At 40.6% G+C, this 12,578-nt stretch overlaps 1 protein-coding gene across 1 annotated transcript; it reads left to right on the forward strand.

Annotated features, from left to right (window-relative positions):
• The first annotated feature begins 4,898 nt into the window (after window positions 1–4,898).
• Window positions 4,899–9,247, forward strand: LSM5 (LSM5 homolog, U6 small nuclear RNA and mRNA degradation associated). Its single transcript, XM_072412142.1, has 5 exons — window positions 4,899–5,069; window positions 5,152–5,247; window positions 7,304–7,331; window positions 7,963–8,035; window positions 8,499–9,247. Exons 1-5 carry the CDS (start codon window positions 5,024–5,026, stop codon window positions 8,529–8,531), a joined length of 276 nt encoding a protein of 91 aa, XP_072268243.1. The 5' UTR covers window positions 4,899–5,023; the 3' UTR covers window positions 8,532–9,247.
• Window positions 9,248–12,578: the final 3,331 nt, after the last annotated feature.

Consider the following 12,578-nt stretch of genomic DNA (forward strand, 5'->3'; position numbering starts at 1 on the left):
AAATAAACTCTACCGCACACAGGAGTTAAGTCCAACTTTTTATTGTAAGTAGATCATTTTGACTTTACTGGTCATTTTAAAAGTAGCTTGCAAGCCAGAAAAGTGTGGGCACCCCTGATGTATTGTTCTTAGTAATACTTGTAATATTACTATGGTTTTGATAGAACATCAGATTTAAGGTTGTCTTAATAGAATAGGCTGTTCAACAATCACACCAGTAAACAAGCGTCTTGGTTTCGGATCAAAAAGATTGACTTTATGCACTGGCCAGCCCAATCCCTGGACCTTTAACTAATAGAAAACTTGTGGCAACATCCAAAATGTGGTTTCTGAGGCAAAACCTAAGAATGCAGAATTGCTGAATTCAGTCCAATCATCCTGGCCTGGAATACCTGTTTACAGGTGCCAGAAGTTGGTTGACTCCATGCAAAGCAGATGTGCAGCAGTTCTAAGAAACACTCATTATACAACTAAATATTCAGTGATTCAAAAGAAAGCAAAATATTGAAACATTTTCTCAGTTTATACAGTGAATGGAATGCAGACACTGCTATTTTTTTGAACAACCTAATATTCCATTTCCTCACTTTCTGTAAAGGAATACAACAAATTTGATACGTTTTTCTTCTAGTTTTGATTTGGGATAGAACTTGCAGTGTTCCTGATGCATTTGCATGTATGGAAAAAAAGCTATTATAAGCATTTTCAGCTTTCTTGACTTTTTAAACACACTGCTAATATTCTGAACACAACTGTACCTCTTGAGAATCCACCAACTGCAGAGCCATTGCTTGAGATGATTGGGCAGGATGCTTCACTTTCATCTGGATTATTCAGAGACTCTCTAGGGCTATCTCACTTCCATTTATTTCATCCATTAAACTTTACACAGCCTTCACAACTCCCTCATCCTAACCCTATTACCAAGGACAGGCCTCATCTACCCTGGCACCCTCACCACCACAATAATTTAATTCCCAACCCCATACATCTGCATACCTCTTCCAACACCTGAACTCTCATTGGCCCATCCAGTCACGCACCTCATTCCAGGAACACTCTGGCACCCATCCCAAACCCACTTCCTTTGTCCTATGAAGTGGCAAGCACTGTTCACTATCTTTCTTTGAGTCAGAGAAATGTATTACCATGTAAATATATTTACTGTATATATTTGTGGTAATACGTTTTCCCTTCTTTTTCAGTTTCCATAGTCCCAGAGTTCAGTTTTTCAGTTATTGAAAAAAAGACTACTCTTTGTTATTATCAATGTTTTATTTGGTGATAATAGCATTTACACATAATACCTTAGAAATTTACAATTGTATACAGTTTGGCATAATGCTGAGGGAAGGACATATGTTATTTAAAGAGCAGTAAGGCAATGTCCAAGCAACACTCAAATAATAGAAGGCATAAGCAACACAATCCACATACAAAGTTGCCAAAGATAGCGCTTTTCTTTTCCTAAGATATTGTACTATGAGAAGGTTTAAAAAAAGTAGAAACCATTCAGCCAATATTGGTTTCAAGATTAGTGAATTAAAGTAGGCTTTAGTATTTTCTATATTCAGGATACATTAAAAAAAATCACAAAGGCAAAAAGCTTCTACAATCCTGGATGCACAGCAAGGCATCCCATTTGCACTCCATTTTGTGATGTTGTGTAAGAAGGACACGATCAGAGATGCCTAAAGGGAAAGATAGGCTTGGAAATATTAAGACATTACTTCCCATTGTGTGCTTTTACTGTGTTAGATAGGGTCAGATTTCAGTGGTGTATAGTGAGAGATGTACATTAAAAATACAATAAAAAGGTATACAGTATTTTTCAAGACCAGTTTATAATGCTAATTCGAGTAAGACTTTGCTTACTAAGCAAATTGGGAATAGAAAAATAATTAAGTTATTAAGAAATTAAAAATAGGTATACATTATCTTACAATGCTAATCTGCATTATGTGATTGGGGCCTGATGTGCTTTATGTAATGAGTGTCCCATCTTTAGTTCTGATCTGCTTATGTGACGAGGGGCATTATATACATTACAGTGAACTGATGTATGTTATGTGATGAGGGGCCTGCTGCATAATATGTGATAAGGGGGCCTTGGGGAGGATCTCTAGTGGAGCTCTGATCTGGGGAGTAGGGGGGGTGGATCACCTTCTGATATTTTAAACTGGGGGTATAAAAGAAGATGTTTTCCTTGGGGGTCTGTGGCAGATGTACAGGAGATATAAGAGAGCTGCACATTAAATGCAGTGGGCATTAGGGTGACTGTATTTGAAATATAGCAGGGATAGGGAGGCTTCTGATGTTTTTCCTGAGGGAATGTATGGACATCAAGATAGTTGCTGGACTAAAATGTAGCCTGCACATAAATGGTTTGGGGTTTATAAGGTGCCATGCACTAAAGACTAGAGTCCCTGTCCTTCCCCGTTCCTTCCCCTACTTCTCCCTCTTGTCTGTTTTTATATACATTTCTAGAGGGGGACACAGTGGTTCAGAAGTTAACACTCCAGAGTTTGCAGTGCTAGGTCCCAGATTTGAATCTCGACCAGGGTATTATCTGCATAGCCTAGACCTTAGACTGTGGTAATGACATAGACATTACAAGACTATGGCCTTTGTGAAGCGCTGCAATTTGTCAGCACTATAGAAATAATAGTTAATAATACTTGATTGGCTGCGGACATCTCGTTCTTTCCACTATACACCAACGTAAAAAAAGCTGAGAAAATTCATTCCAATTCCTCCACCCACAATCCCCAGGTAATAATCATTCCCTGGGGACTAACATCCAAACTATACTTTAATACTTGGAGTAAACTGTGAACAGCACTAGATTAGTGCTACGACCTGTTAATACATACTGGTACATTGGAATTAATAGTAAAATCCACTTCTTTCATTATTCTGTTTGAGGTAGTGAATTAGCAGCGAGAGTCAAAATGTGAGTATCTATATCCCCTGATGAAGCCAATGTGTGAAACGTGTTGGGAAATGAGACAAATACTCACCACTTTCTGTGATATGTAAAAAGTGAGACATAAATTGGGTTTCATGCCATGTTTGAATGAGCCCACCGATGTATTGTATAATTCCTGCGATGTTGTACTGAAACGAAATTAGTTAAATTGAAATAGCACTGTTTTCTTTTACCAGCTTGTCAAAAAAGCTGTCTCTTCTTTCTCCTTTCTATCTGCACAGTTATAAATATTATTAAAATGCCCTGGCCTGGATAATGTAATGTTTGATTAGGCTGAGGGAGTTGAGCAGATGAAGGTTCTGCAAAGAAGTTTCCTTCTAAAACTAGGTACACACTGCAATAATTGTCGTTAAAAAACGAACGACTAACGATTATGCACGATTATTTTAAATGATCGTATAGTGCACGATTCTGTACATGTTGTAACAATACGATTGTTCAAATATAATCCACCAATAGTGTACACACACTAGATATGATCGTTTGAACGATGCATGTAAAGGAGAAAGTGTACTGCTGAAACATCCACGATCACTGAACGACCGTACACACAATAGATAGTGAACGATCGTCGCTCAATCAGATCCGCCGGGACGGTCGTTCATTTCCAGCAACAATCCTCGTTGGTCAGTGGTTCACTTTTTTTGTTAACGATTTTCGGACGATCAGTCGTCAGTTTCCAATAATTATTGCACGTGTGTACGCAGCATTACTGTGTCATCAACTTGACTTATGCTAGTTTAACACTGAGGTCTAGTATTTCGCAAACAGATTTGTCCATCGACAGTGCCTGCCAACAATAAATTTTATTTTTTATCATATATATTTATTACCTTTCTATTTTTGTTAGGAGAAAAACTTTATTGTATGACAGAATCAATGCTTTTCCATGTTTCAGCTTTCAAGTTGATTCAGAGCTTTTTTCTGTTCTTCTTTCAGTACAATCCATTTTTTCTTTTCTAGCATCAAAGCTAATTTAATTTCTGTGCTTATAGGAGGCAAGAAATTAAAATGTATTTATTCCCTGTATACACCTCAATGTAATAAAGTACAGTAGTTGGAAGGGATAAAAACAGTGTCAGTTTGTTCTGTCATTGGTGTCTCAGTAGAGTGATTTACTTTCCTGTAATGTATACTAAAAAGTATTTGAGAGCACATCTTTCTAAAGGGAGAGAAATGTTCTCCTACCCCATTCAGAGAGTTGTAACTGGATTTAATTGTCACAAATAAAAAATTGAGCCCAATGATCACACATTCCCCATGCGCTCTCCTGAACCTCCAGATCACACACCCCCATGCGCTTTCCTGTGCCCACAGATTCCCCCCACCATTTGCTCTCCTGCACCCCCAGTTCACACATCCCATGTGTTGTGTGCCCCCCTCATGCACTTTCCTGCACCCTCCATGCGCTCGCTTGCAAACCCAGATCACTACACACACACTCTCCTGTACCCCCACATAATGCCCCCAAGTGCATTCTCCTATGCCCCTATATCATCTGATCACCCCCATGCACTTGATTAAATTGTGCCCCCAGATTGCATCCCCATGAGCTCTCCTGCACCCCTGGAATTCCCCCATTAGCTCCCCTATGTCCAGCCCATCACACCACCATGCACTTCCCTGCACCCCCATATGGACCCTATGCACTCTCCTGCACCAACTAAGACACACACTCTGTTCTGCAAAGTACACAATCTCAGAAGTGAAAATTACCCTTTATTCCAAAGAATACAAAACAAGTATAAATAAACCGCCATCCTGTCAGCGGTCTGGATTACAGAGCGATCAGTCAAGCGCTACACTGGCCCCCAGCGGTTTGCAATTGCACGGAAGAAAGTCACGTGACGTCCTACCACAGGAAAGTTACTGCTGGGCGGGAGGTCACGTTCTGTACGTCAAACGTCACTTAGCCCCGCCCTCCTGTAAAGCACGCTGGTGTACCGTCTACCTTTCCGGGAAGCGGATAATTAGAAAACGAGTGGAGAACGTTCAGTGTGCGGATCCGTCCGGTGGAAGGAAGCGTAGGCCAACATGGCGACCAATGCAACCACCAATCCCTCGCAGCTATTGCCGCTCGGTACAAAGCACAATGTGTATGCCTGCTGTACTCCTATTATATGTTATACAGCTCCTGACCCGGCTGTGTTTTGTTTTCACAGAGCTCGTAGATAAATGTATCGGATCCCGTATTCACATAGTCATGAAGAGTGATAAAGAAATTGTGGGCACACTTCTAGGATTTGATGACTTTGTCAGTATCCTTTGTAATGTAAATCTTATTAGTAGATGGAACAGATTAATAATATTATTGGTTATTGTACAGTGCTGTGTAATATGTTGGCGCTATATAAATCCTGTTTATTAATAATGGCTGTCCGGACACATTTCTGGGATATCTGATCCTGTAGGGGCATGAAGGCCGGGGGTACCAAGGGGCATTGTCCCCAATATTACACAACAATAAAGCAGACATATCACATTTTTATCAGAATATAAAAGGTCACTATTTCTTTCATATAATGGCAAAAATGTGTGTCTTTTTGGGGGAGATCCTCACCCTATCCAACTTTACTTCTGAGAGCCACAGGCTCCTGGGATACTTGCACATGCCCGGGATCGTAGATGGATCAAGGGCTTTTCGCAGGTGAAGGTAAGTGATTTTTTTTTTAAGTTCCACTTTAAGGATGATTAGGCAATTTAAATTGAGTGTATGGTGGTTACCCCCAATGAAAATCCATGTAGTGGAGAACTAAATCTGCGTGATTGATTGTGCTGGGACAACAGGCACGCAGGGCTTCATTCATCCCGGCACACATAAGGGAACTTGGGATTGCATTAATGCCAGAATCCCGGAGCGATCAGACAGGTAAGACACATTATTGCAGAAGACGTCACCTGCCCCTGCAATAATGACCTGTTTGGTTATGCAAACTTACATGCAACAGTGAGAAAACATATACTTTGATATACTTTGGGTAGCCACAATGACCGAATCTGGGTTCTATTATAGCCAATGCTCTAAGGATATGTGTAGAATAATGCAGACTATCATTTCACTGGGAAAGATAAGGACAAGTAGTAATTGAGAGAAGTTTCTATGATGGCAGTGCCAGTGTGCTGGATTGATGCTTGGTATTGCAGTATAAGCTGCTTTTTATTATTAATACTGTTATATTTTTTAAGCAACTGTAGTTCTAAAACAATCTGCAGGTGACTTCATTTGTTAGTCCTTGATGCTGTGCACTTGTAGTATGTCCTTGGAAAATTGGGTTGAATTAGAGATTTTGTGGTCAAAATGATTTAAAGCAGGATACGACTGTTAAAAAAAAAAAAATAATAATGCTGTTGTCTGAGCAGCACATTGTGAGTTATGCTTTAAAGTAAAACTAACTCTTACAATAAAACATTTTTAGAAGGCAGTTCTTTATTGCAAAAGAGACATGCAACATGTTTCCTTTGCATTAAAACAAACCCGCCTGTTCTCTCCTGTATAATGTACACTGTGCTGTGCATGCACAATTTGGTGTACAATCCTGGCATAGCTAGTTGCTGGAAATTAATGAGCCCCTATGCACATGACCAGGATTTGTCATTTCATCTTGGTCAATCAAGACATCCAAAGATCCTGCATCCAGAAAAAGACCGGGTATCCAAAACATACCTAGAAAAGATGTCTTGAAAAAGAGAACGGTGTAAATACTTTCCCCCTGATGTTTGCTGGATAACCCGACACTTCTGGAATTGAGGGGGTGTCTCTGCAGCTCTCACTAGTTCCTTAACGCTCTACAGAATAAAGTGGTGATGACGGGTCAGCAAGTAGGAACTAGTGAGTGCTGTGAAGGATCCCCAGAGATGGACAAACCTGGAGGTATCTCCCTGCAGATTTCAAAGGTTTTTTACAGTATCGGCAGCAGAGGGTAAGATGAGTGTTTGCTGCTGTACTCTTGTACTTTCTGCAGAGGGGACTTTATTCCACATAACAGATATGTCATCCTGCTGGGCCAATCACTAGGCTAAAGACTATAGCGGGATCAGTGAAGAGCAGACATCACAGTGCTGGGGAAAATTGCTTAGGCACATATGCTCCCAATAATGTGCAGATATGCTGTTCATGCTTCCACATTCCAGGCAAAATATAATAAATCTTTGTGAGACACTCACTGTACTGTATTGTATGTAGGAGTTCACAGAATATAGCTGTTAACATCACCGTTTATCGAAGAGAAATTGACAGTGTGTTATTTTCATTCATCATGCCATGTTTTGTCATACACATCTTTTTCTGGCATTATCTTTAACTCTGCTCTCCAGATATGGTACTTGAAGATGTCACAGAATTGTAAGTATGTTTGAAAATCTATCCTTTAAAAACAGTTAATATGTAAAAACCAACAACACTACCCTTAAATACATATATTGTAACTAGTGTCTGCAAGTCATTTTATATGAAGGAAATTCGTTTATTTTAAGTATGTTATTATTTTCATTCTTGATGGGCTGACGATATTCAGGCATATTCTATTCCATATGTAGTTTCTGCTAACTACACATTTTCTGTAGTTTTATTGCATGTTGAAGTGTGAATGTTGGCCATTTGTTCTTGATGGACCTCTTCAAAGCCCAACCATACATTGTGGGTAGGCTGAGAGCTCACAGAAAAATTTAGTTTAGCAGTAAACCCCACAAGGGGATGTGACCTGGGGCATTTCACAGAAACCTCCTCCCTGCTTTCCTGTACATGAAACATCAAGTTTTGGACAATGACAGATAATGATGTAATCAATGATTTCTCTGCTTTGAAGATGCTGGATACATCTTTATGTATCCACAAAGAATAGATAGGTTGGAGGCTGTGGACAAAAAGATAAAGCGTTAATTTGAGCTTTAAGATAAACATTGCAAAATATGAGTAAATGCACGCTTAAAAGTCATTACATCTTTTCTTTATTGCATTGTTTCTTGATTTTTAGTGAAATCACACCGGAGGGAAGGCGAATTACAAAACTTGATCAAATCTTGCTTAATGGAAACAATATCACCATGGTAAGTTACCAAACTGCTACCAAATATGGGTTAGTTCGCTTAGGCTGGGTCTACAAGGACGTTTACACCAGCATTTAACCTGAGCCTTTAAAAGCCTATGTTTAAATTCCAATGGGCAAATCCACAGCAGGGCGATTCCTTGAAGCACGTTTTTGAGTGTTAATATAACGCTCCTTGCAACATCTTAACAATTAAAATACAGGGTTAACGTGGGTAAGTGCGTCCATAGATTTCAATGGGAGTGTTTTTGCCACGCTTTCCCGCGTTTATACATGCTTGAAAAGTAAATGCGGGAAAACATGGCATGGTCGTTTTCCAGCAGTTAAAAAGCCAAGCTTTAAAACACTAGTAAAAGTGCATATAAACATGGTAGGATTGTTTACATGCTTTTTTAAAAAGGCCCGTGTAGACCCAGCGTTATTTGTATATGTTACATATGATGTTTTTCTTTTATTCATCATAGCTTGTACCTGGAGGAGAAGGTCCTGAAGTATGAATGGATTGTGAAGCTCAACAGTCCATCACTTTCCCATCCTGTATATTACAGTGGAACTCCGTGTCCTGGCATAGAAGAATGAGTGTATTTTTTGGCACAGAACTGAAAGTATCTAAAAGCAAACTTTTTTTTTTTTCCCCCCATTTCAATAATTTGAAAGCAAATGCATTCTTAGACAGTTGTTGCTGTAACAAGTGTCCTCATTAGAACATTTCCCTTATATTCCTGTTTTAGGGAAAATAAAAATGTTTGATTTTTTTTCCCCCATTAACTTCACAACTCTGTCTAAAACTAAAATAATTTTTTGTTTGGATACACATTAACATACAATAAGTTAATCTTACATTTTTTTCTAAACTAAAGGTTTGTTTTGTTATTAAGAAAATGAAGTTTGATATTATTAAATATGTTTTCTTATTTCAAAAATGCAAAAAGGCTTAGCTTAATTGGTGAATGAACTTGTCTAGGTTTTTTGAAGCCATTTTATTTTTTGTAACCTTTTTTCCTAATTAAAAATTTGTGTTAAAAAAAGGTATTCTATTTCAAAATGTTTAGTTTGTCCTGTGGGGTTACCATTTTTTTCTTTATTTTTGAACTTTTCATGTAAAACTTGCATTATTTAAAAAGTTAAAAAAAAAAACAACACATAAGGTCTGCCGTTCTTTTGTTTCCTGTCTGTGGGATGTATGTTAAATATACACCAAAATGTTTCTTAACATTTTTTTTTAATACTTGTCACATCATTAACATTCACACTGAACACATTGTTATAGGGAAAATAAAGTTCCACTTTTAAAACTGTTTGATCATGCAGGTCAGTATTGCGAAAAGAGAACGGTGATGTCCCTTCTGCAATTATCCTTCTTACCTGCCTGATCGTTCTGTGGAACTGCCCTTCTTCTGCACTTGCTAGGCTGTACACCATTTCAGCCCCGCTATTAATATTAAACAGGATTTATATAGCACCAACATATTACGCAACGCTGTACATTAAATAGGGGTTGCAAATGACAGACGAATACAGACAGTGACACAGAAGGAGAGGGCCCTGCCCCGAAGAGCTTACAATCTAGTAGGTGGGGGAATTTGCACACAATAGAAGGGGAGATATGTAGTTGTGGGAAGCAGGGTAGGCGAGTTTGAAAAAATGGGTTTTGAGTTCTCTTTTAAATGAGCAGTAAGTAGGAGCAAGGCAAAAAGGAGGAGGAAGACCATCCCAGAGAATTTGGGGTAGCTCTAGAAAAGGCTTGTAGAAAAGGCATGCGTGTGATGAGGTTATGAATGAGGAAGTCAGCTGTAGGTCATCAGAGAGAGCAGCTGGGGGAGTATTTGTTTACCAGGTCAGAAATGTAAGTGGGACAAGAACTGTGGATGAATTGGAAGGCAAACACAGGAGCTTGAATTTGATTCCAAGGTGAAAAGGAAGTGCCTGAGGGAAGGGTTGAATGACAGTGGTATTACCAGTTAGAAATATGTCGGGGAGATGATGAGTTCCGTTTTATCCAGGTTGAGTTTTGGGAAACGGTCAGACATCCATGATCATATGGCTGACAGGCAACATGAGACCTTATCCAGGACTGAAGGAGACAAGTCAGGGGTGGACAGATAGATTTGAGTGTCATCAGCATACAGGTGTTACTGTAAGCCAAAGGAGGATATGAGACTACCAAGAGAGGAGGTGTACAGAGAAAAAAGAACCGGTCCAAGGACTGACCCTTGGGGAACACCAACGGGAGAGGAGGAATTACCGTTGAATGAAGCGGTCCGACAGGATGCAAACCAAAAGAAAGCCGTTTCACTGATGCCAATGGAGTGCATGACTTGTATTAGAAGGGGGTTATCAACAGTGTCAAAATCGGAGGAAGGATCAAGGAGAAGGAGGAGGGAAAAGTTGCCTTGAGACTTTGCTCTGATGAGGTCATTGGCCACTTTAGGGCTGTTTCAGTGGAGTGGGCAGCATGAAAGCCACACTGGAGAGGGTTAAGGAGAGAGTTGTTGCTCAGGTAATCGATAAGTCTTTTGTAGATAAACGAGATAAAATAGACAAAATCAGACATGATGTCTCTGCCCACAGAGCCACTCCAACCATACCCACCCCTTCCACCTGTCATCACTGGCCTCCCTCAGCCCTGTTACTGTGGACGAAGTCTTAACTCTCCTCTCATCATCTCCGTCCACTACATGTCCACTGGACCCAATCCCCAATCCCTATTTAATGTACAGCGCTGCGTAATATGTTGGCGCTATATAAATCCTGTTTATTATTAATAATAATAATAATAATAATAATAATAATAGACAAGGCTTTCAAAAGGTTTGGAGACATATCGGGGAAGGGAGGTTTCTAGTGAGGGTTTCCTCAGGATAGAATTATTGCATATTTGAAACCAGAGGGATATATATCAGTAGAAAGGGAGAGGTTGAAAAGTTTGGTTAGGGCGGGGGCCAGGATGGAGAAATAAGCACGGAGTAGATCAGAGGGAATTGGGTCAAGCGGACAGGTAGTTAATGGAGACGATGAAAGAAGAGAGGAGACTTCGTCCACAGTAACAGGGCTGAGGGAGGCCAGTGATGATTTACAGGTTAAGGGGTGGCTTTGGTTGGACTGGCCTGGTGAGCAGAGACATCGCCCCTGATTCATCAATGAAATCCGCGCTCGCTGGAAGCGCGAACGTACGCGCGGCCAGCGATCGCGGATTACCGCGGTCCAGACTCGAGTATGCTGCGCGAGCTTTTTCCGTTGCTGAATAGCGCGACCGCGTACGATTCCGGATCGCTAATACGAATGCGCGACCGATAATCCGATTCTGCTTGATGAATCAGGGGCATCATGTCTGATTTTGTCAATTTTCTCTCTAAAGTAGGTGGCTATGTCTTGGGCAGAGAAGGATGTTGTTTTAGGAGGGAGTCAGTTGTTGAGAAGAGGTTGTGTAGGTTGGAAGCATGGGAGGAAATGACGGAGAAATAATTTTGCTTGGTGACAGTGAGTTCAGTGTTGTAGCTTTGCTTTGTAGTCCATGAAGTCAGCGCTGAGCCCAGATTTTCTTCACTTGCTCTCAGCTGCACGAACAGTCTTTTGTAGCTGTTTGGTGTGATTGTTGTGTTAGGGTCGGGGGTAGTGGAAAGTAGCAGGGGCAACTTTATCCAGAGTCAAGGAAAGAGAGTGGTTTGCCTGGGTGGCAGCTTCATCTGGGGAGGTGACTTTGGAGAGAGTGGGGGTTAGGGATGGAAGGCAGTTTGAGGATAGGTTGTGCTCGGGGTTACGGATATCTATCTGACATTGACCCGGTTTGGGATGTGGCAAAGGGGGGCAAGAGTTCGATAGGTTGAAGTGATAAGGTTGTGATCAGAAAGGGGAAATGGCGAGTTGTCAAGGAGGGTGAGGTTGCAGAGTTTGAAAAAAATACCAGGTCTAAAGTGTGTCCAGCAAAGTGTGTAGGGCCGTTGATGTTCTGTGTGAGTCCAAATAAGGAGGCAATGGAGAGCAGTTTAGCTAAGGAAGGATGGTTGGGCTCATCCACTGCAACACTGCAACATTTAAGTCACAGACAATGAAGATAGACAAGTTATGGGAAAGAATGTGTGGGAGCCAAGAGGCAAAGTTATCCAAAAATTGTGATACTGGGCTGAGGGGGGAGGGTTCGTTAGACAACAGCAACAATAAGAGGTAAGGTACTGAAAAGACGGACAGAGTGGACTTCAAAAGAGGTGAAAATGAGAGAGGGTGGGGTAGGAATGATTCTGTATGTAGTTAGATGAGAGAATGAGACCCACACCACCCCCTACTTTGTTGCCAGGTCTGGGGGTACATGTAAAGTGCAGGCCTCCATGAGATAGTACAGCAGCAGAGTCAGAGGAGGAAAGCCAGGTTTCAGTGAGAAAATAGCAGTAGAGGAAAAATGTGCAGGAGCACAGAGAGAGATAGCATGAAAATTAAGGAGCAGAAAGACAATGAGTTACCAAACTGCGGAGGAGAGGGAATAGTGCCAGCAAAGAGCGTGCAGGGTGAATAATACATTTTACCAGATAATTGCGAACCATATGAGT

This window comes from Pyxicephalus adspersus, chromosome 5, assembly GCF_032062135.1.
Source record: "Pyxicephalus adspersus chromosome 5, UCB_Pads_2.0, whole genome shotgun sequence".
Taxonomy (NCBI): Eukaryota; Metazoa; Chordata; class Amphibia; order Anura; family Pyxicephalidae; genus Pyxicephalus; species Pyxicephalus adspersus.

Bases quoted from the DNA above. Each gene is read 5' to 3' on its own strand.
- LSM5 (XM_072412142.1), top strand. From the start codon at position 5,024: ATGGCGACCAATGCAACCACCAATCCCTCGCAGCTATTGCCGCTCG. The intron at 5,070-5,151 runs GTACAAAGCACA...TTGTTTTCACAG, and splicing joins CTCGCAGCTATTGCCGCTCG to AGCTCGTAGATAAATGTATC. The intron at 5,248-7,303 runs GTATCCTTTGTA...TCTGCTCTCCAG, and splicing joins AGGATTTGATGACTTTGTCA to ATATGGTACTTGAAGATGTC.